This window comes from Portunus trituberculatus, chromosome 24 (assembly GCF_017591435.1).
Source record: "Portunus trituberculatus isolate SZX2019 chromosome 24, ASM1759143v1, whole genome shotgun sequence".
NCBI classification, from domain to species: domain Eukaryota; kingdom Metazoa; phylum Arthropoda; class Malacostraca; order Decapoda; family Portunidae; genus Portunus; species Portunus trituberculatus.
Genome location: NC_059278.1, coordinates 18661989 through 18685428, shown reverse-complemented (window position 1 = coordinate 18685428; position 23440 = coordinate 18661989). Strand labels below are relative to the sequence as shown.

General features: G+C 42.6%; 1 protein-coding gene across 2 annotated transcripts in view; it reads left to right on the top strand.

Annotated features, from left to right (window-relative positions):
- Nucleotides 1-23440, top strand: part of LOC123508220 (hemicentin-1-like) — a 98668-nt gene that overhangs the window by 67938 nt on the left and 7290 nt on the right. For both annotated transcript variants that reach the window (XM_045261762.1, XM_045261761.1), the window contains 3 exons: nt 84-160; nt 14368-14504; nt 22584-22755. In XM_045261762.1, the coding sequence (XP_045117697.1) occupies nt 84-160; nt 14368-14504; nt 22584-22755 (386 nt within the window). The remainder of the gene's footprint in view (nt 1-83; nt 161-14367; nt 14505-22583; nt 22756-23440) is intronic.

Here is a 23440-nt window from a genome sequence, read left to right as displayed (position 1 = left end):
CTTTCTATCATCTGCATTATTATTGTTATTATTATCATTACTGTTATTATTATTACTATCGTTGCTATTTCTGTCTCCTGAAGGTGTCGTGGATAAGGATAAAGGGGCATGACGTCCACATCCTGACGATTGGCTTCCAGAAGTACCACAATGACAACAGGTGGGTAGCAGGAAGGCACTGGGATGCAGGTTACACGAAGGTTGATTTAAATAACCCTTAAATCCTTCAGTACTGGGACACAGTTTTTACCTTGAGATTTCCGTACGATTTGACCATTTTATTGACATTAGGAAGGGTCTATGGAGGTCAGAAGAGTAATGGCCACAGTCTTCACTATCTTTAATCCCCCACTTGAGTTTCTGAGTCTGTATAAAGTCACCAGATTGTAAGCAGAATGAATATGGAAACTCGTCATGGTACTGAAGGGGTTAATTTACACTTATCCCAAATCTCAGCATTTAACCCCTCCAGTAGCATAACGCGTGTTCATTATTATTCTGCTTACTATTTAGCGATTTTAAGCTGCTTCAGAAACTTATGTGTATGATTAAAATATTGAAGACTCTGGCCATTAACCTTTCATCCTCCATAGACCCTTCCTAATGTCTATAAAATCGTCTAATCACACCCAAAACTCAAGGTGCTGAAGGAACTAAATAGGTCTTTTTGTTGACCTTGCCCAGTTTTCCTTCTTACACAAAAAAGAAAAAAGAAATAAGACAGGCAGGAATGAAAAAAAAAGGATTACTTAATACAACAATAACAACAACCATCACTAAGAGGAAGAGTTAACGAGAGGGAAGGTTGGGAGGGACACTAGAGGAACAGAAAACGGAGATTGATAGAAATAAGGTGTTTTTTTTAAGGGAATTGGAAGGGAAGACTGAGATATCAATGAAAGATAAGGAAGGGATGAGGAAATAATGGATGAACGGAGGAAGAGAGGAGGAAGCAAGGAACGGAAGAGAAGATAGGAAAAATATAGGTCAGAACAGATGGGATGAGGAGAAGCTGCAAAAATTTCTCCTTTCTTTTAATTAAATTTGGTGCAATTAGCCCACCGCCACACACACACACACACACACACACAGAGAGAGAGAGAGAGAGAGAGAGAGAGAGAGAGAGAGAGAGAGAGAGAGAGAGAGAGAGAGAGAGAGAGAGAGAGAGAGAGAGAGAGAGAGAGAGAGAGAGAGAGAGAGAGAGAGAGAGAGAGAGAGAGAGAGAGAGAGAGAGAGAGAGAGAGAGAGATAATCAACACACACACCCTAAAAACACATAAAAATACTATAACGTCTAATAACTTATAACATTTCAGCACCAGAACTTTTTATTCAATAGTACTTCATCTTGCCGCCTTTAGAGAGCGGCACCAAGGAACGATTATCAGTTTTCTTCAGCTCTCCTCTTCCTGCGCCTGTTTTTGTGTGCTTTGCCTAAGTGGGGTGGAAAAAGTTTGTGGCTATCCTCCGTGGCTGCATTGTGGAGGAAGGAGGAGGAGGACGAGGAGGAGGAGTATAAAGGAGGCAGTAAAGGAGAAGCACTTTTTAAAATATCTATTGAATTTTTTGCTATACACTCTCTCCATATCGGTTTGTTAGTTTATTTTCTTTGCACTCTTAAACCTCTCTCTCTCTCTCTGTCTCTCTCTGATAATATTTACGTAAACCTTATATATTCGCAGCAGTTTTAGTGTCTAAATTTCCATGAATTATAGCCACCCACACGCGAAGCAGACACACACACACACACACACACACACACACACACACACACACACACACACACACACACACACACACACACACACACACTTTAGCACACATGTCGATCTTGTCTTATTTATGTCCAACTATTTCTCTTTTTTAATGTTAATATACAAAAAAAAAAAATCCTAAATGTATACAGATGGGAAGAGTAAATAGAGAGAGAGAGAGAGAGAGAGAGAGAGAGAGAGAGAGAGAGAGAGAGAGAGAGAGAGAGAGAGAGAGAGAGAGAGAGAGAGAGAGAGAGAGAAAGGCAAGCTCATTCCAGAACTTTTAAACCATTTTACATTTTCACTGCCAATAATAATCCCATGAATATTTTACACTAAACTGCCCGAAAAATAAATTCCTTTGGCGTTAGTCTGTGTTTATCTGGGACACACACACACACACACACAAACACTCACACACACACACACGGACACACACACACACGCACTCAAGGTCTCTCTCTGTTTCTGTCTGTCTCTCTGTCTTTCTCTGTCTGTCTGCTCTCTCTCTCTCTCTCTCTCTCTCTCTCTCTCTCTCTCTCTTGATATCATACGACAAAAAAAAAAGCAAAACAAAACGAATATCAAAAAGTAATAGAAAATTGGAGCAAAATAAGTAACAATGAATGATTAATGGCAAAAATAAAAACGAACAGACGAAATAGCTCACTTCTTATGGCTTTGTGATTTATTGTCTTTCTTTAGTGAGTTGTTGGTGAAAAATGTCCGTCCATCTTTAGAATACCAAAGTTGAGAACCAATGGTCTTTGGTTTCGCCAGAGGTTCGAAGCTTCACGAATCGCCCACACGTGTCTTGTATTGACTGGTGACAATAATGGTAAAAGGTTTGTTGAATAGGTGAAGAGAAAAGAAACACTGAATTTTGAAAGATACAAGTTGAAGAAAGAAAGGAAAGAAAATGTTTTGAAGAAAGAGAACAAAGAAAATGTTTTGAAGACATGGAGAAAAGAAAATGTTTTGAAGACAGGGAAGAAAATGTTTTGAAGAAAGAGAGAAAAGAAAATGTTTTGAAGAAAGAGAGGGAAGAAATATTTCGAAAGATTTAAAGAGAAGAAAGGTGGTTTTGACTTGTGAACGTTTGGTGAACGTGGCTAGTCAGTGTATGTTTAGGTGTTTGTGTATGGCAGTTTTTTCTTGCGTTTTTAAATTGAAACGTAGATTTAATACGCTTTCTAATCTTGAGACATGTGTAGTGGAAAGTTTAGAGTTAAAAATCACTCGTATTGATTCAGTGTGTGTGTGTGTGTGTGTGTGTGTGTGTGTGTGTGTGTGTGTGTGTGTGTGTAATTCACTGATCTGCTGCAGTCTCTGACGAGACAGCCAGACGTTACCCTACGGAGCGAGCTCAGAGTTCATTATTTCCGATCTTCAGATAGGCCTGAGACCAGGCATACACCACACACCGGGACAACAAGGTCACAACTCCTCGATTTACATCCCGTACCTACTCACTGCTAGGTGAACAGGGGCTACACGTGAAATGAGACACGCCTAAATATCTCCACCCGGCCGGGGAATCGAACCCCGGTCCTCTGGCTTGTGAAGCCAGCGCTCTAACTACTGAGCTACCGGGCCGTGTGTGTGTGTGTGTGTGTGTGTGTGTGTGTGTGTGTGTGTGTGTGTGTGTGTGTGTGTGTGTCTGTCTGTCTGTCTGTCTGTCTGTCTGTGTGTGTCTGTCTGTGTGTGTGTGTGTGTGTGTGTGTGTGTGTGTGTGTGTGTGTGTGTGTGTGTGTGTGTGTGTGTGTGTGTGTCTGTCTGTCTGTCTGTGTGTGTGTGTGTGTGTGTGTGTGTGTGTGTGTGTGTGTGTGTGTGTGTGTGTGTGTGTGTGTGTGTCTGTCTGTCTGTCTGTCTGTCTGTCTGTGTGTGTGTGTGTGTGTGTGTGTGTGTGTGTGTGTGTGTGTGTGTGTGTGTGTGTGTGTGTGTGTGTCTGTCTGTCTGTCTGTGTGTGTGTGTGTGTGTGTGTGTGTGTGTGTGTGTGTGTGTGTGTGTGTGTGTGTGTAAGAGAAGTTTTTTTTTTAATTGAAAATGACACACGATGCACTTTTAATCTTAACGCGGGTGAAGTTGACAAAAGTGCTCCGTTGAAATCAGAGCCTGCATGTGTAGCTACAGATTTCAGTTTTCAAAAGATAGAAGGTTAATTGCAATTGTGCTTAAATGATATAACACACTTTAAATCGTGATATGCCTCAAGTTAAAAGCGCAAAAGTTACAAATCACTTCACTGCATGTCAGTGTGTGCTTGAGTTTTTAAAGGATAAAAGAGTGACATCACAACTGGCTTTCTGCGTCGCATCAAATAACATTATACGATTTTCTTCTTGGCGCGCGATAAAAGTGTGACATCGCTGCTTTGCCGGGGCGTCCATTACCGCTGGCCCGTCAAGCCGCTGCCTGATGTGCCGGAATGGACAGTGAGCCAGCCCAGCGATCAGACTTTCCAATACAGAGTAATCGCCGCTATATTCCACCCATTGTTCGCTGCGTCGTGGTGGCAGTAACAGACGCTAATAGACTGATGGATGATGTATCGATAAGGGAACTAATGAATGGAATTATTAATCACTTCAGTACTGGGACATATTTTTACCTTAAGATTTGTGTACGATTAGACCATTTTATTGACATCAGGAACGGTCTATTTAGGTCAGAAGATTGATGGCCAGAGTTTCATTATTTTAATCCTCCATATAAGTTTCTGAAGCTGTATAAAATGCAAAATAGTAAGCAGAATGAATACAAAAACGCGTCATGGTACTGAAGGATATTAAATACTTAATTTTTGGTAAAAGTGTAAATTATCCCTTCAGTACCATGACGCGTTTCCACATTCATTCTGTTTACTATTTGCTGACTTTATACAGCTTCAGAAACTCATGTGAGGGATTAAAATAGTGAAGACTGTGGCTACTAATCTCCTGACTTCCATAGACCCTTCCTAATGTAAATAAAATTGTCTAATCGTTCGCAATTCTCAAGGTAAAAATGTGTGTCAGTACTGAAGAGGTTAAGTAGGTAATCAATAGACCAACAAGGCAACTAGGAAACTAATTAGCCCACAAAAAAAACATATTAATTAACTGACGAACTGACTTACTGTTTTATTGTTCACGTAACACAATAAATAACAAACATGACTACTGAAGCAATGGACACACGAACTGACTAAAAACAAAACTAAAGAACTACGAAAACAAACAAGGAACGAACTAATTAACTAACTGAATCACCCGCTAACCAAACAATTCCCTTAACTGCTAAACTGAGCGCAGGAACTGACTGAAAACAACACCAAAGAACTACGGAACCAAGCAACGAAAGAACTAACAAACTGAACGACTAACTTAACAATCCATCAAACTGCTACACTAGACACATCATCCATTTACAATATAGAAAAGAAAAGAAAAACACAAATGCCTTGTACTTTCACCACAACCGCCATGACACATTCCACCACCACCACCACCACCGCCACCACCACCACCTACTTATAACAAGATAGAAAAAAAATGAAAAGAAAAACAGAAACACATTATACTTCACCACCACCACTACAACGCACTAGATCTCACTATACAAACGCCCCGGTAATGAGCACAGGAGAGAGACTAACGAGAGTAACAAGGCTTGCATTGACACGAACACAGCACAATGCACCGAACAAAAGCATCGCCTTAAACAACAGACAGTAGCACGAGAGACAAGGGACGCGGCACACGACACAGGGGGACATTCTGCAGCTAATGATCTACTGTGATGTTTTATGATCGAGTCTTGTGCCGCAGTGCCTCGTTACATCTCACTAATGGCACCCTAAGTACCTGGCACGCCCAACGACTTACTCCCAATCCATAACAGAGACTTCGGACTGAGCAGGAGGAGGAGGAGGAGGAGGAGGAGGAGGAGGAGGAGGAGGAGGAGGAGGAGGAGGAGGAGGAGGAGAAGGAAGAGGAGAGAAGGAGAAGAAGAAGAAGGAGGAGGAGGAGTAGAAGGAGAAGGAGAAGGAGGAGGAGTAGTAGAAGGAGGAGGAGCATGACAAGGAGAAGGAGGAAAGGAGAAGGAGAAGGAGAAGGAGGAGGAGGAGGATGAAGTATTGTTGGTGCTGGTGGTTGTAAAACACTGGAAATAAGAAAAGGAAGAAAAGGAAAATGGAAAAAGAAAGAGATAAAAATAGAAGGACTGAGAGTAAAATTATGAACAAAGGAAACGTGAAAGAAAAATAGGAAGAGGAGGAAAAAGAGGAGGGTGTACTGGTTCTAGTAGTGGAAAAGGACTGGGAATAGGAGAAAATGAGAAGAAAAAGGGAAAACAATGAGATACAAGTAGTAGAATTAAGAACAAATTAAGCATAAAGGAAAGGGGAAAGAGAAGTAGAAGGTAGAAGAAGAGAAATGATAGAAAAAAAAGGAGAAAAAAAAGAAGGAAAATATACGAGAGGAAGGAAATACATAATTCATGAAGTTTAACGAATTACTAAAACTCCCTCAAAAAAAAACTAAAACAAGCAAAGATCTTACAAATAATAAAAAAAAAAAAAATGACAGAAGGGCGAAGAAACACACAGATGAAGAGGAAAGAGAGAGAAAAAACACACGGATGAAGAGGAAAGAGAAGGAAAAAAAAAAAAAGGTAAAAACATGAATCATTCCTAGGGTCTATAGGGAACCAGTAACACCAAAACTATTCAAGAAACTCCATGAAATTTACGTTTAGAAAGTCACACGCAGCTGAAAAAATCCCAAGAAATTATTTACAGTAAACCTAAAGTAATTCATGTCTAGAGGAATTCATGTTTAGAGGAATTCATGTCTGGAAATATTCATATCTGGGGTAATTCATATCTGGAAAAATTCATACTTAAAAATGAACTCACATCTTAAGTAAACCCTACCCCCAAAAAAAAAAAAAAAAAACACACACTCATATCTAAAAACGAAGCTGAAAAATATACCGAGAAATTCCTGAGAGTAAACACAGCATTCTCAATCCATAGCATTCCTGGTGCCCTCCTTAATGAAACCCTCACAGGAGCCACGCATCACTTATTCATCTAATCTCCCTTTACCTGCCTCATTACACCCAGCCCTCTAATATCACGGGGACTTGCCGCCACCAGGGAGGCGCAAGGGGCTTAAATGTGTGGCACTAGGTCGCTATTTCTACAGGGAAAGGAAAATGTGTGTGTGTGTGTGTGTGTGTGTGTGTGTGTGTGTGTGTGTACATATAGGAATGAAAGATTAAGATGGTGAGGGTTATTGGCATTACAGGGCCGATTTATTCAGTGAGTCCCTTTCTAATTGAAGTCTCTGTTGTTTTTTTGCCCAGTTTCTCTCGTCTTATATAATTGACCCTTTCAGTACCATGACGCGTTTCCATATTCGTTCTGCTTACTATTTGGTGATTTTCTACAGCTTCAGAAACATATGTGGGGGATTAATATAGTGAAGACTCTGGCCATTAACCTTTTCACCCCCATAGACCCTTTCTAATGTCAATGAAATGCTCTAATCGTACACAAATCTCAAGATAAAAATGTGTCACAGTACCGAAGGCGCTAATACCGACTTTGCTTACGATGGAATGTTGTAACGATGATGGTGAGTGATGGTGAGCGATGGTAAGGACGGTAAATGTGTGTCAGAAGGAAGGATATCAAGACTACTGTTGATTCTGTATATAGGAAGAACGGGAAGGATGTGAGAGGGAAGTCAGATAATGGATTATGTGAACTCGAGATGGGTTAATATGTAGACAATTGCACATTTCAGACATTCATAGGATAAATCAACCGTAAATTCGTGATGCTTATAACACCTCACGGACACTTAGAGATGAGAAAGGAAATAGTGGTTAATAGTGGTTGATGATGGTAGTGATGATAGTGGTTAACAGTGGCTGAGGGTGGTAATGGTGTTAAAATGCAAGAATGAGAAAGTGAATAGGGGAAAAGTTCTCAAAATAAGAGATTATCAACAGAAACAAGAACTCTACAACATAACTCGCTTTAAGACTTACGAGAAAAACACTGACAAAAAGAGAGAAAGAGAGTAATGCATACGATAAAGTAGTCATGATAAATGTAGGAATAAGCTGAGAGAGAAAAACAAAGGAACCAAAATACAAGATAACACACACACACAAAAAAAAAAAGGAGAAAGAAATAGATAAACAGACACTCCACAATACAACGAGCCATAAAACTAACAAAATAATGGCAAAAAAAAAAAAATAAATAAGATCTCAATGCATAACAAACCACGAAGAAGAAATAGCAAAAAAAAAAAAAACAACAACTAGACAAATAAAGGTTACGACAAGGAAAAAAGGAAAAAAAAAACAAGCATAAAAATAAGAAGGAAAAAAAAGAGAAAGAAGAAGAAGAAGAAGAAAAAGAAGAAGAAGAAAAACAAGAACAAGAACAAGGAAAACAAGAGCAAAACCAAGAAGAAGAACAAGAACAAGAAAAAAACAAGAAGATGAAGAAGAAGAACATCATCATCAACAACAACAACAACAACACCAACAAGAAAAAAAAGAAGAACTAGAACAATAATAACAATAACAATAACAATAAAATAATAATAATAATAACAATAATAAGAGAAGGAAGAAGAAAAAAAAAGAAGAACACGAAGAAGAACAAGAAGAAGAACAAGAAGAGCAAGGACAAGGACAAGAAAGAAGAAGAGGAGGAAGAAGAAGAATAATCTGGCCTTCACACGCATGTAATTCTTTGAGAGCATAAAAGAATGTGAAGTTATGAAGTTTTTCCAGTTGATAGGACAGAGGTTAGTTGGGTTAGTTGGGTTGCCAGGGATGAGAAAGAGAGAGAGAGAGAGAGAGAGAGAGAGAGAGAGAGAGAGAGAGAGAGAGAGAGAGAGAGAGAGGGGGGGAGTTGTTTTATCAGTATTCACTTGATAATTGAATTTTTCCTCATCTCACAATTTCATAAAGTCCTAAATTGTTTGCCGTGTGTGTGTGTGTGTGTGTGTGTGTGTGTGTGTGTGTGTGTGTGTGTTTTAGTATGTTCCACTTTGACAATTCTCCCCCTCTCCTCCTCTCTCTCTCTCTCTCTCTCTCTCTCTCTCTCTCTCTCTCTCTCTCTCTCTCTCTCACTCAGTTCAGCAGAGTCACGTCGCGCTAATCCAACAAAGGTCAGGCAGTTGACACACTCAGAAAAATACAAAGTGAAAATATAAAATTGATTCCATTAATTGTCTCGTGATTCAATCATGACTTTTTAACGTGATTACTAAGAGAGAGAGAGAGAGAGAGAGAGAGAGAGAGAGAGAGAGAGAGAGAGAGAGAGAGAGAGAGAGAGAGAATACGACAGTCTACCTTCTTAGAAATCGACTTTTTCTTTATCTTTCTTCCCTGGAAACATGAACATGCGTGCCACGTGCATATTTCTGTGTGCGTGTGTGTGTGTGTGTGTGTGTGTGTGTGTGTGTGTGTGTGTGTGTGTGTGTGTGTGTCAGCGTGCCAACCTACGTAAGACCATTCATCTAACATCTAAGCCAGCCTCAGTATACGGGCAGGTGTCACGGTCGCCTCTCACGCAGCGCCACGGATTAGGAGTAGCGCCGTGACCTTCAAGTTTTCGAGGCCAGGAATATCACGGAGGTCAACTAATCTAATAATAAGAGCTCATTTCGCTCGCTTCCCCCACACACACACTGGTAAATCAATACACTGCATCTGTTTATCATCCAGTCACGGAAAAGTGTGAGAGTCAACACGGAAAACACACACACACACACACACACACACACACACACACACACACACACACACACACACACACAGGTAAACAAACAAACTACAGCCATTGCTCGCCAAGTCACGGACAGGTGTATATGCAAACACACAAACAGACAGATGAATAAATAGCAAACTGTAAGGAATTCCTATGAAGTTTTCGTATCGTGTAGAAAGACAGTGATGAATATTAGACAGTTAGATCGACAGTGTGATAAGTAAGGAGACAGAAGCCAAGGAGGTGAGACAGACAGGTAGACGGCAAGACAGAGGCGTTGACAGATAGGGAGACTGACATACAGGCACAGGAGCTACACCGTAGATTCCACTTCGAGGTGAGATGAAGGCCCGTAATCTCAAACATTTTAACGCCACACCTCCACTGTTTCTAAAGGCTCTGTTTAAGTGACACAAGTTTTTAAGTGTCCTTTTATGGTTCTAATGACAAATGAACATGGTTACTATACAACTCACAGGAGAAACACTCTCAGAAACCCGGCTTGTCATCTCTGTGGCCTTGGAAGATAGTCGTGGTGAGAGAGCGGGACGTTTTAGAGCACAGGCTAGAAAAACGAGACAGAAAAATCACACAAACACTTGACAGATAGGAAGACTAACTGACATGCAGATACAATAGCTATAACGTAAATTCCACTTCGAAATGAGAGACAAAAAGAAGACAAAAAAAAAAAAAGAGAGATAAAAAGAGAGATAAAAAGAAAACAAACAAAAAAGACACACATAACCAAGCAAAACAAAGGAAAACAAAAACACAAAGAGGAAGAAAATAAACTAAAGAATAAAAACAGAAAAAAACACAAAATCAACACTAAAAGCTCCAAAACCAAAACACACGAGGGGAAAAACTTACAAAATAATGACGAAAATTGAAACTTACACCAAAATACAACCAGCTATTCCCACAAGCCCCTCACCATCCCCCCAGGCAGCACCAGGACACCCCCCCAGCACCCCAGCACTTCCCCACAATTCGCCTCCATGTTAAGACCACCAAGCAAGGCAAAAATATCTCCCCTCGTGGTAATAAAAAGAATGCAGAGGAGGGAGGAGGTTCAGAAGTTCTCAGATGGCGTGGGAAGGCTTAGAAGAAGATGTGGGAGGTGTGGGGCGGCGTGGGAAAGCTTAGAAGGTGTGGGGAGGTGTGCAGCGGTATGGGAAGTCTTGGAAGAAGGTGTGGGGTGGTGTGGGGAGACGTAGGAAAGCGTGGGGATGTGTAAGATGGTGTGGAAGGGAGTGAAAAGGCTTGGAATGGCGTGGAAAGGCGTGGGGAGGCAAGGAGAGGAGTGGAAAGTCTTAGAGAAGGCGTGGAAAGGCTTGGATAGGTGTGCGGACGCGTGGAGAGGCGTGGGAAGCTTGGGGAGACATAGAGAGGCTTGGGAAAGCTTGGGGAGGCGTGGGAAGGCGTGAGGAAGGCTTGGGAAGGCGTGGGAAGGCGTGGGGAAGCGTGGAAAGCTTGGGGAAGGTGTGGGACAGAAAGGACAGGTAACTTGGCCGTGTAAATAATTGAAGTAGTAAAGGTGGAATATTTTTAGCATTATTGTTTACTTAGAGATGAAAAAGAAGTATATATTTTTGGTTTTATTTCTTTTCGTCTTGTGTTTGTTTACTACTACTACTACTACTACTACTACTACTACTACTACTACTACTACTACTACTACTACTCTTTTTGGTCCTCCTTCTCTTACCTCTCCTGTATTTTTAGTAGGTTTATAAAGGTGCGGGTCATGGCAGGTTTGGTAATACTGAGATACTGAAAGGAATCACGTGTTGGAAAAAATTAGGGAAACACTGCTTTAATTCTACCACCACCACCACCACCACCACCACCACCACCACCACTACTACTACCACATTCACTACTATCCCCACCACCACCATCACCACCAACACAACAACAACAATAGTAACAACTTACACCACTACTACTAAAACACCAACAACCACTAACCACCACAACAACAACTACAATCACTACTACATCTACTACCACAACCACCACCGTCACCACCACCACCACAAAACAACAACAACAACAACAACAACAACAAAAACCAACAACCAACACCACCACAACAGCAATAACAACAACCACTGCTACATCTACTACCACAACCACCACCATCACCACCACTACCACCACCACTACTGCTATAACACCATGAAGCACCACCACTACTACCCCTACTATACAACAACAACAACTACTACTACTACAACCACCACTACCACCACCACTACCACCTCAGCATATCCCAGCGCCTGTCACTCATAGGAAGGAATCTTAGCATCCAAACACACGTCAATTCAGGTGTGGTCATATTTCCTTCCACCACTACATTACCGCCGCTGTTAGACTCGCAAATCTCGCCACGCCTTTCTCCATCACGACACACAACACGCCAGCTGGTAACACTGCCCCCTATCACGACGCGGGCCTGGTAACACTGCTGGCTGGCTCTCGTTAGGCATATTGGTAACACTGACGTACACTAGTGCTTGGTGCCTCTCCTATACCTTGGCAACGCTGTGCTCTTACGTTGTGTCTTATAGCAAAGTGGTTTTAACCCCTTCAGTACCGGGGCATATTTTTACCTTGAGATTTGTGCACGATTAGACCATTTTATTGACATTAGGAAGGATCTATAGAGGTCAGAAGATTAACGGCCACACTCTTCACTATTTTAATCCCCGACATAAGTTTCTGAAGCTGTATAAAGTCATCAAACAGTAAGGAATATGAATATGATAACGTCTCATGCTACTGAAGTGTTTAATTCTACAAAACCAACGGGAGGCGTTTTAAATAGACACTATGGTAAATATACACGAATAAATTTGAAATATATACGTGTAGCCTGAATATTTTGTCCACCTGGTATGCCCTGTGTCTATTTTTACCCATTTTACCCACGGAAAGATCAGCTACTGGTACATAACGAAAGATATTGCAAAGAAAACGGGTGTACACAAGAGATGCGGGAAGGGAAACTCAATTATTTTTGGCCATCACCCCCCGAACGTTCATCTCCTTGCCTGGCGGGGCGCGGCAACCCCTGCGGGACACGCCATGCCGCCGTAAAGGGAGGATAAGGGGCTCGCTTCCCAGCCCTGATCCCCCACAAAGTCTGCTCAAAGCTAATCAGGGAATATTACTCGGGCCATGACAAGGCTCCGCGCTGAGGCTTGGATATATAATGTTGCAAATTATTAGATCACCGGCCAGCTGTGGAGAGAGAGAGAGAGAGAGAGAGAGAGAGAGAGAGAGAGAGAGAGAGAGAGAGAGAGAGATAATAATGTACCTCCAATTTCTTTTCTCCTTAGTACCTTACGATAAAGTACCAGAGAGAGAGAGAGAGAGAGAGAGAGAGAGAGAGAGAGAGAGAGAGAGAGAGAGAGAGAATACTACCACCTTTCCAGTTTCTCTCCTCCCTCACTGACTTACGAGGAAAACCACACGAAGCACATTTATGATTTAATGTAGCTCAGGATTCACGGAAGAGAAAGAAAGAAAAATACTTGGAAAATGAGACAAACTTACTCAGAATCTTACATTGAGAAGCAAAGAATAAATAAATAAATAAAATAGAATAAAAAGTATTCTTCAAATATTCTCAATACAGAACATAATCACTAATAATCTCATTCAATGCATATGTAAATTAAGTCTATTTTTCCAACTGCATTTTCCTCCCAAGCCATTCAGAACAGCAGACAATATCGTAACCTCATCAAATCACCAATTGTTAGGGATAAAATGTCTATCTATTTGTCTATCTATCTATCTATCTTTCTATCTATCCTTGCAAAACTCCACACACTTATACACACACACTTCTCCTTAATTCTTCTTCTATGTGTATCTATCTGTCTATTTATTTATCTATCAATGTATCTATCTATACTTAGCAAAACACCACACATCCATACAGACACACACACACCTCTTCTTCTTTTTCTTCTTCTTGTTCTTCTATATCTATCTATCCATGTCTATCTCAATCTATCTATCTGTCTATACTTAGCAAAACTCCCAACACTCGTACACTGACACATATAACCATAACAAAATACAACAACAAATAAATGCAACGAACACTGGGAATGTATTTTTCAACTCATTTATAAGCATCCTTGAATTAATAAGACTCTCTACTAACAACCGAGATAAAATGAAGCAAGAATGAACCACACACCAGCAAGCAACACATGTCATTATTCTAAAACGCTTTCGTCTCTCACCATCACTACTTTCCAAAGGCTTTACTTGAAGATGCTCATGTTTTTAAGTGCTTTTATGGTACTAGTGATGGAGTGGCAAGATTTCTACATTATTATAAGGAGAAACTGTCTTGAAAATCCGGTTAGTCGTCTCTATGGCCTTGGAAAACTGACGTGGTGAGAGAGCAAAGCATTTCTGAATACCGACCCCACACACGCCTTGCCTTGGTCTTGAGCACTACTTCGGGTTTCCCTCCTCCTGCTCCTCCTGCTCCTTCTGCTGCTCCTGCTTCCACTCCTGCATATTCATTTCCTTTAGCTGAGAGAGTCTGCGGAAGGAGGAGGACGGGGAGGAGGAGGAGGAGGAGGAGGAGGAAGCTGCCTGCAGACAACCGCGTTATCTCCTTCCATCACTCGTCTTTCTTCCTTTGTTTACTCAAGTCTCTTCTGCCTCGTCCTCACTCTCTTTCCTATTTCATCTCGCTCTGGTTTCGTCATGTCGGTAGTAGCATAAAACCCGCTCCCTTCCTCCATTTCCCTGGCTGTCCCCACGTGCATCTGTCCCTTAAAAGGCTTCTCCCCACTACAGGTACACGCTGAAATACGAGATTCCCAACAACTGGAAACTACAGATCCGGAACACACAGAAGAGGGACGAAGGCTTGTACGCGTGTCAGATCTCCACACACCCTCCCAGGATTATGAGGGTGTTCCTGACTGTCCTGGGTGAGTAAAAGCGACGGAGACTGAGGGAGATAGAGTGTATGTAAACCCAGAGTAAAAATGGTGCATATGGAAGGGTACAAGACGAAGCTCACACGACATTAAAGTCGTAACTCTAAGACACAAATCTATTCCCTCCATACGCTATGCACACAGACAGACAGACAGACGGACAAGAGGGAACTAGAGGGCACTAGAGGGAGAAAGGGGGACGCAGGACCACTCCACGACGCACTCCACCTCATGACACCCATAATTTTTAGCACTGTGTCACTTCTCACGACGCGATACATCATGTCACCGTATCATTAAACCTTACACTTCACCGCAGCACACGGACACACGGACACACACACACACACACGCGGACACGTAAGGACAGGCGAAGGAGGGAGAAAATATATATACAGGGCACGTGTCAGGAGAGGAAGGATATCAATCTGGTAATGGTGATTTAGTGACACTTGTGGTCTTAGGAGAAAAAAAGGGAGGTGAAAGAAATAATGGAAGGATAAGAAATAGAAGAGATGTAAATAGGAGAGGATAAAAAAGGATGGTGAAAGAAAGTAATGGAAGGAATAGAGATAAGAAATATAAATAAGAAGGCAAGGAAAGGGAGGTGAAAGAAATAGTGGAAGGAATAAAAAATAGAATGACAATACTTCTGGTAGCTTAAAAAAAAAAAAAATAAAAAAAAGTATAAAAAGTCCTAACGAGAAAGACAAACTGATAAACATTTTTCCTGCTTGTTTATTTAAGAAGTTGATTTTTTTATAGACAGTCTAACGTGTACCTATCTGTTCCTTATCAACCCTGCAGCGCCTCCTCCTCCTCCTCCTCCTCCTCCTCCTCCTCCTCCTCCTCCTCCTCCTCTCTGACTGGTATTGCAGCATAAATTCTTCCGTTGCGTCAGACACCCAATTCCTGGATCTCCATATATTTTTGTTACACTTGACACCGCTGGGAGAGAGAGAGAGAGAGAGAGAGAGAGAGAGAGAGAGAGAGAGAGAGAGAGAGAGAGAGAGAGAGAGAGAGAGAGAGAGAGAGAGAGAGAGAGAGAGAGAGAGAGAGAGAGAGAGTATTAGAGAATATACCAGTGCATTTTTTCTACTTATGACCTCCTTCTCTTCCTCCTCTTCTTCTACTTCTCCTTCCTCCTCCTCCTCCTCCTCCTCCTCCTCCTCCTCCTCCTCCTTCTCCTCCTCCTCCTCCTCCTCCTCCTCCTCCTCTACTACACTACATCCTCCTCTTTTTGTCTTCATTTTTATTACTACTGCTCTTATTGTTCATCTTGTTCTTCCTCCTCTTCCTCCTCCTCCTCGTTCCCTTCCTTCTCTACGCCTACATCACCCTACACACACACACACACACACACACACACACACACACACACACGTTTTTTAGAGGCGAGGCAAGGAGATGGAGGCAAAAAGGCGTGACGTTCCACCATCCGTCTAATAATTAAATTCCAGGTTGAGTCGTGATGGTGATTAATTCGATTCTGCAGCTGAGTTAAATTCCCGCCAGGCCGAGGAGGTATGACAGCCAGACCTTACCCCCCTCTTCCTTCCTCCTCCTCCTCCTCCTTATCCTTATCCTTATCCTCTTCCTCCTTCTCCTCCTTATCCTCCTCGTCTTCTTCTTCTTCCTCCTCCTCCTCCTCATCCTTATCTTTATCCTCATCCTCTTTCTCTTTCTCTTCTTCCTCCTCCTCCTCCTCCTCCTCCTCCTCAGTGTTAACCCCTTCAATACTGGGGTCACATTTTTACCTCGAGATTTGTGCACGATTAGACCATTTTGTTAACATTAGGAAGGGTCTATGGAGGTCAGAAGTTTAATGGCCACAGTCGTCACTCTTTAAATTCTCCACATAAGTTTTTGAAGGCGTATAAAATCACCAAATAGACAGCAGAATGAATATAGATACGCGCCATGGTACTGAAGAGGTTAAAATCATGAAATAATGTACAGCTTCAGAAAGTTATGTGGGGGATTAAAATAGTGAAGACTCTGGCTATTAATCTTCTGACCTCCATAGACCCTTGCTGGCGTAAAGAAAATCGTCTAATGACACCCAAAACTCGTGGTAAAAGTGCGTCCCAGTACTGAAGGGGGTTAAACCTTACAAACTTTGGAAAGAAAGTAACAGATTAAGAACTTATACAACTTCTACCATACCAATACATGAACTGCCTCCTGTGGGCTTCAAGACTTTCCGCAGCCCAGCCCTCTTCTTCCTCCTCCTCCTCCTGCTCCAATAATAGCAAAAATAAGAACAAAAGAGGAATATGTAGTAGTAGTAGTAGTAGTAGGAGGAGGAGATGGAGGATGAGGAAGAGGAAGAGGAGCAAGAAGAGGAGGAGGAAGAGGAGAAGGTTATAAGTGGAAAAAATGCACTGGTGTATTGTCTAATGCTTTCTCTCTCTCTCTCTCTCTCTCTCTCTCTCTCTCTCTCTCTCTCTCTCTCTCTCTCTCTCTCTCTCTCTTCTCTTCCTCCTCCTCCTCCTCCTCTTCTTCCTCCTCCTCCTCCAGTGAGATCTAAAAGAGATGAGTTCTGACCTTAGATATATTTTCTCTCCCATCGCTTCACGCCCTCTAGTCTGTCTGTCTGTCTGTCTGTCTGTCTGTCTGTGTTTTTGCTCTCTTTCGTCAGTTTTTTTTATGTGTCTGTTTGATTACCTGCCTGTTTTTTCTGTCACTTCGTCTGTTGTTCTGTTTTTTGTCTGTCTGTCTGTGTGTCTGTGTGTCTGTGTGTCTGTCTGTCTGCTCATCTTTGTGTTTGTGTGTGTATTTGTCACTGCTTTCCTCTGACTTACACCCTTCTCATGTTTATTTTGTGTTTTCCTGTTTGTCTGTCTGTCTCTGTCTGTCTGTATGTCTGTCTCTATCTATGTATGTGTTTATGTGTGTGTACGTTTGCATGTCTGTCAGTTTGTGTCTGTATTCATGTACGTAAATAAGTATGTTTTTCTCTCTCTTTTCCACTTTCCTCCACAAAAAGGCAAAACGAAGCTCAGAGAGAGAGGGAGAGAGAGAGAGAGAGAGAGAGAGAGAGAGAGAGAGAGAGAGAGAGAGAGAGAGAGAGAGAGAGAGAGAGAGAGAGAGAGAGAGAGAGAGAGAGAGAGAGAGAGAGAGAGAGAGAGAGAGATGATTAACTTATCTATCAGAGTTTTTTCCTGAGGTGAATAGCAAAGAAGATTTAAAATTCAGTTCCTTATCTCACACCTAAAAGGGAGGAAGAAAAAGGAGAGAGGGAGAAAAAAGAGGAGTAGGAAGAGGAGGAGGAGGAAGTCGGAGAGGAGGAGGAGGAAGAAGAGGAAGCACTGATGAATTCAAAAGTATAATTTAAAAAACTCGCAAAAAAGGCATTGAATTCTCTATTTAAGGTATTGGAAAGCTTTTAAACACATTCTCACACCAGGTAACAAGTATTAGACAATTGACACGCATAGGATAACACCTGCTAAACCTTAATTGCAACCTGTGACAGCTGCGTACACTCACATATGAAAGAGTCTAATGATGGAGGTGAAGTCGTGAGGTTAAGATAAGTGACAGTAAGTGACGAGACTCGCTTCCTTGTGAAATATTATAGACCAGCACTTGGATATTCTATTGAGCTGAGGCAATACACAGCTTCAGGGTGAAATATCTGCTGGGTATTGGGCGCAGCTGAAAAATGGGACCAATTCACGAACTTTCACAACTGTTCAAATTTATCACAGCACAGAACATAGACCAACACAAACACCCCACTGTACTGCATCTCTCTCTCTCTCTCTCTCTCACACACACACACACACACACACACACACACACACACACACACACACACACACACACACACACACACACACACACACACACACACACACACACACACACACACACACACACACACACACACACACACACAGCACTCAGCACTCAGCACACAGCACACGCCCGGTAGCTCAGTGGTTAGAGCGTTGGCTTCACAAGCCAGAGGACCGGGGTTCGATTCCCCAGCCGGGTGGAGATATTTGGGTGTGTCTCCTTTCACGTGTAGCCCCTGTTCACCTAGCAGTGAGTAGGTACGGGATGTAAATCGAGGAGTTGTGACCTTGTTGTCCCGGTGTGTGGCGTGTGCCTGGTCTCAGACCTATCCAAAGATCGGAAATAATGAGCTCTGAGCTCGTTCCGTAGGGTAACGTTTGGCTGTCTCGTCAGAGACTGCAGCAGATCAAACAGTGAAACACACCAACACAAACAACCAATGTACCTCTCTCTCCACACACACACACACACACAGCTCTCAGCACAGCACATTCCAACACATATACCCACTGTACCTCTCTCTCTCTCTCTCTCTCTCTCCTCGCACACAGCACACAACACATACCGACACACACACACACACACAGCACATACCAACACAAACACCTACTGTACTTCTCTTCCTCTTCTCCCTACACACACACACAACACACACCAACACAAGCACCCACTGTACCTCCCTCTTCCAACGCACACATACAGTTACAGTTTAGTCATTCTGCTCCACGTTAACACCATTATTTCATGTGTACAAGAGGTTCTGATGGCAGGCAACACGGGGAGACACATATGTGATGACGCGTGGGTAGACAGCTGTGAGTGGTGAGGATGTGGAAGGCGTCATGTCGTGGGAGAGATGACAGATGTGAGGACAGGTGTCAGGTAAAGGAGACAGGACGTGTGTTTGGGTATTGTGAGTGAGATCGTGAGGTGAGAGTTGGGAATTGCTATCAAAGGTAAGGTTGTTGTCTGTCTTGCTTTCAGTGGTGGTTGTTTTATATCGAAGTGAGGGGAAAGTATAGGATAATGAAGATATGGTAATAAATCGACTATATAAAAGAGAGCCTGCCTTGGTTTCATTGTTGGTTATTTTTACTGAAGTGAGGAGAAAGTAAAAGGAAGTCAAGGTATGGTAATAAACTGTAAGAAAAAAGAAAGTTGGAAAATAGGAGAAAAATAAATGAAAAGTGAAAGAGAGAAACTAAAAAATGAGGGAATGAAGAGAACAGAATGGTAAACAAGAGAACATTAAAGTTGATTATATTCCTCTTCCTCTTCCTCTCTTTCTTCCACCAGCTGTTATTACCACTTGCTTCTATCCTCTTTCTTCTCTGCTTTCCTGTGATTCCTTTTCCCATTATCAACGTTCCTCTCTTCTCCGTTTTCTCTATTCCTTCCCCACGGCACCAATATTCCTTTTTCTTCTTTCTTTTATTGTTCATTCGCCTCTTTCATCATCTCTTTCCCTTCTCTTATCTTTCATCTGTCACCTGCCTTCCCTCCCCTTATCCAATCCCTTTCACTGCTACCATCTGGCATTTATTTCTTTCCTTTTATCTTTATCCATTTAATCTTAACCCCTTCAATACCGTGACCCATTTCCATATTCATTCAGGTGACTTTTTGGTGATTTTCTACAGCTTCAGAAACTTATGTGGTGGATTAAAATAGTGAAGACTCTGGCCATTAATCTTCTGGCCTCCGTAGACCCTTGTTAATGTTTATAAAATGGTCTAATCGTACACAAATCTTAAGGTAAAAATATGTCACACTACTGAAGGAGTTTACAGCAGAGGAGAATGTAATGTCTGTAAGCTGATCCATTTATAGTGAGTGGTGTCTAATTAGTAATGTTTAATCTTTGTTTTTAGTTGAAAGTGTTGTGATAATCTACAGTTTCTTTGCACTAATGGTAAGGAGAAGTAGATAGACAGATTTCACACGTGTAGGGTTGATCGTTTCTCGTAGTGGTAAACTGTGGAACTCCCTGCCTGCTTCTGTATTTCTGTCTTCCTGCAACTTGACTTCTTTTAGAGGGAAGTATCAAGACATTTGTTCCTTAATTTTGGCTAACTCTTTACTTTTCTTTTAGGGAACCAGCACTCAAGTGGGCTTTTTTTTTCAATATTTTGTTACCCTTGGCTGGCTTCTCTCCTGCATAAAAAAATGTTACCCTTATGAAAACACACAAACGATATCTCACTCAGACTCTCATACATTTTGAGGCTTGTAAGTTTGTTAACATTATATTTACATTCAGCACCGGCCAGATAGGTTGATAGTTTCTCGTAGTTATCCTTATCAAAACACACAAACGGTATTTAACTCAGTCTTTTGTACATACTGAAGCTTGAGTGACTTAACATGACATTTAAACTTAGCACCGGCCAGATAATTTAATAGTTTCTCGTAGCTACCCATATCAAAACACACAAACGGGATCTAAATTAGTCTTTTATACATACTGAAGCTTGTGAATGAATTAGATTGACATTTACACTCAGCACAGACTCAGCGCCGTCCTGGAAGTATTTCACCGCGTGGCTACCATATTGAAAAGTTTAACAGTATCCGTGCATAGGTCAAGGCGAGGCGTGCGAGTAACAAAGGTGGTGGTGAAATATTGCGCCGTGTTTATGTAGAATGGAGGAATGGAAGGCCGGGGAATTACAGCCTGAAATGAAATATACGTACGTGTGGTTGGTGAATTAAATACATGAATACACACACGCACACATACACGCACCCACGCACATGGGAAGTGTTTGTATTAGGAGTTTGTGTAGGAGAGGGAGATGGTGGTGGTGGTGGTGGTGGTGGTGGTGGTGGTGGGGAGGTGAGGTAAGCATGCTGGTCAGTAAGAGAGTTCTGTGTCATAATTTGCATAATGGGATTAGTGAGGGACGAGGTGACAGTGGTGGTGGTGGTGGTGATCTAATGATTGTTCTTCCTCCTCTATCATTATTGGTTTACTATTTCTCCTCTCTCTCTCTCTCTCTCTCTCTTGTTCTTCTTCCTCTATTATTATTAGTTTCCTCTAATTCGTATCCCCATCCTCTCTCTCTCTCTCTCTCTCTCTCTCTCTCTCTCTCTCTCTCTCTCTCTCTCTCTCTCTCTCTCTCTCTCTCTCTCTCTCTCTCTCTTTATCTGTCTGTCTGGTGCATCATGTTCGTATCAAAATTTCCAAGCGGCGGTTCGGTGTATTCCCCCTCGAGGCGTGAGCTGCTTAACAAAGCTCCCTCGTGTACTAACTGCTTGGATTTATACCTGATGCCTAAGCGTTTACAGAAGCTCAAGTCCTCTCTCTGTAGAATCTCCTCCCTTCGATTTCATCCTCTTACACTTCATCCTCTAAATCTTTCCCTGTTTACCTCAACGATCGATTGTCTTGAGCCCTGCGCATGTGTTGGGAGACAGGTGTGTTTATGGCCCTAATTAATTGAAATATTCCCAAGGTACCTGTCAAAATCTGTGGTTGCTTAAGGATTCTGACCTACGCCTTTCCGGTAGGTATATTAGATCGGTCACCTGGGTAATTATTGTTGATCTCAAGGGGTATTCTGGATGTGTTTGGTCACTCATAGCTTCGGCGGCACAGAATGATTCGAATCTTTTCCCTCCCTTTTTCCCTCTTTGATCTCTGACGCCGCTCGCCCCAAATTCCTGACGCAGCGGAGGGAAGCAACGAAGGGTGTGAAGCGAAGGGTGCGTGGCTGCCATCGTGTGTGTGTGTGTGTGTGTGTGTGTGTGTGTGTGTGTGTGTGTGTGTGTGTGTGTGCAGTGGTCCAAGTCATTAATACAGCCGCAGTGTCGCAATCTCTCCCTATCCACTCTTGCATACTAATAATCGTTTCCCTCAAGGCATTAGAGTGACGAAGGTTCCCCATACCAAGTCCCACTACACTTGTCACCCAGCGAGGCGGAGTCCATAAGATAACGCGCCTCTCACCACCACCACACGAGTGATTCCCCGCCACACTGACACTCTTAGATACGTAAAACTGCAGGAACGTAAGAAGCATGGTAAATCAAGACTCAGAACGTAGAGAAGAGTCACTTTAGATACGTTTAACTGCAAGAAAGTAAAAGAAGCATCATAAATAAGACAGAACGTAGGGAAAAGTCACTTTAGATACGTAAAACTGCATGAACGTAAAGAAAACGACGAAGACTAACATAAAACCATCTCTCTCTCTCTCTCTCTCTCTCTCTCTCTCTCTCTCTCTCTCTCTCTCTCTCTCTCTCTCTCTCTCTCTCTCTCCCCAGTGCCTGACATCGAGGTGCGAGACCCCCGGGGCGAGGCGGTGAGCGAGGCTTACTACAGGGTCGACTCCACGGTGGGGCTGCAGTGCGTGGTGATGCCCGTGCCACCAAGCCGCCCAGTGCTGTGGACTCGTGAGGGACGCCCGGTCACCACCTTACCACAGCTGGGCATCAAGTACGTACACGCGCAGGCTCGCCACGCACGCACGCACACAGGGACACGTCATTAATACAAGCCTGTAATAAGGTGGAACAAAACTGTCTTGTCTCATTAATTCTCCAAATACTGCCAAGTGTGTGCTGGTTTGTGGGGCACCGCGGCCTTCCTTCCCTCTCTCCCTCCCCTGCTTCCGTGTTGCCTTGGCGTGCAGTGCCTCGCCATGCCGTGCCGTGCCTCGCCTTGCTCCGCCACACCGGCAAACACCAAGCCATTATCACAGCGGCAGTCCGTCCGTGCACGAAGAGAGAGGAAAGACTACAGGAGCCAGGCGAGGAGGGGACAGAGAGGGGAGTGTGAGGGGGTGTGTGAGGGGTGTGTGAGGGGGAGGGGAAGAAAGCGAAACGAAGTTGGGTGAGTGTAGAAGAAAATGAAGGTCGGGGATGAAGCTAACGAAGAGATGAGGGAGGAATACCAAAGAAAGAAGGGAGGGAAGAAGGGAGGGAAGGAGGGAAGGAGGGAGGGAGAGAGTAAGACTGAAACTAAGGCAAGGAAACCGTTATATACAACACACAACACCAAAGATAGTGAAACCAGACACACACACACACACACACACACACACACACACACACACACACACACACACACACACTTCCAGACTCGATAATAAACGTTAGATTCAAGAGAGACTAAAGCAAAA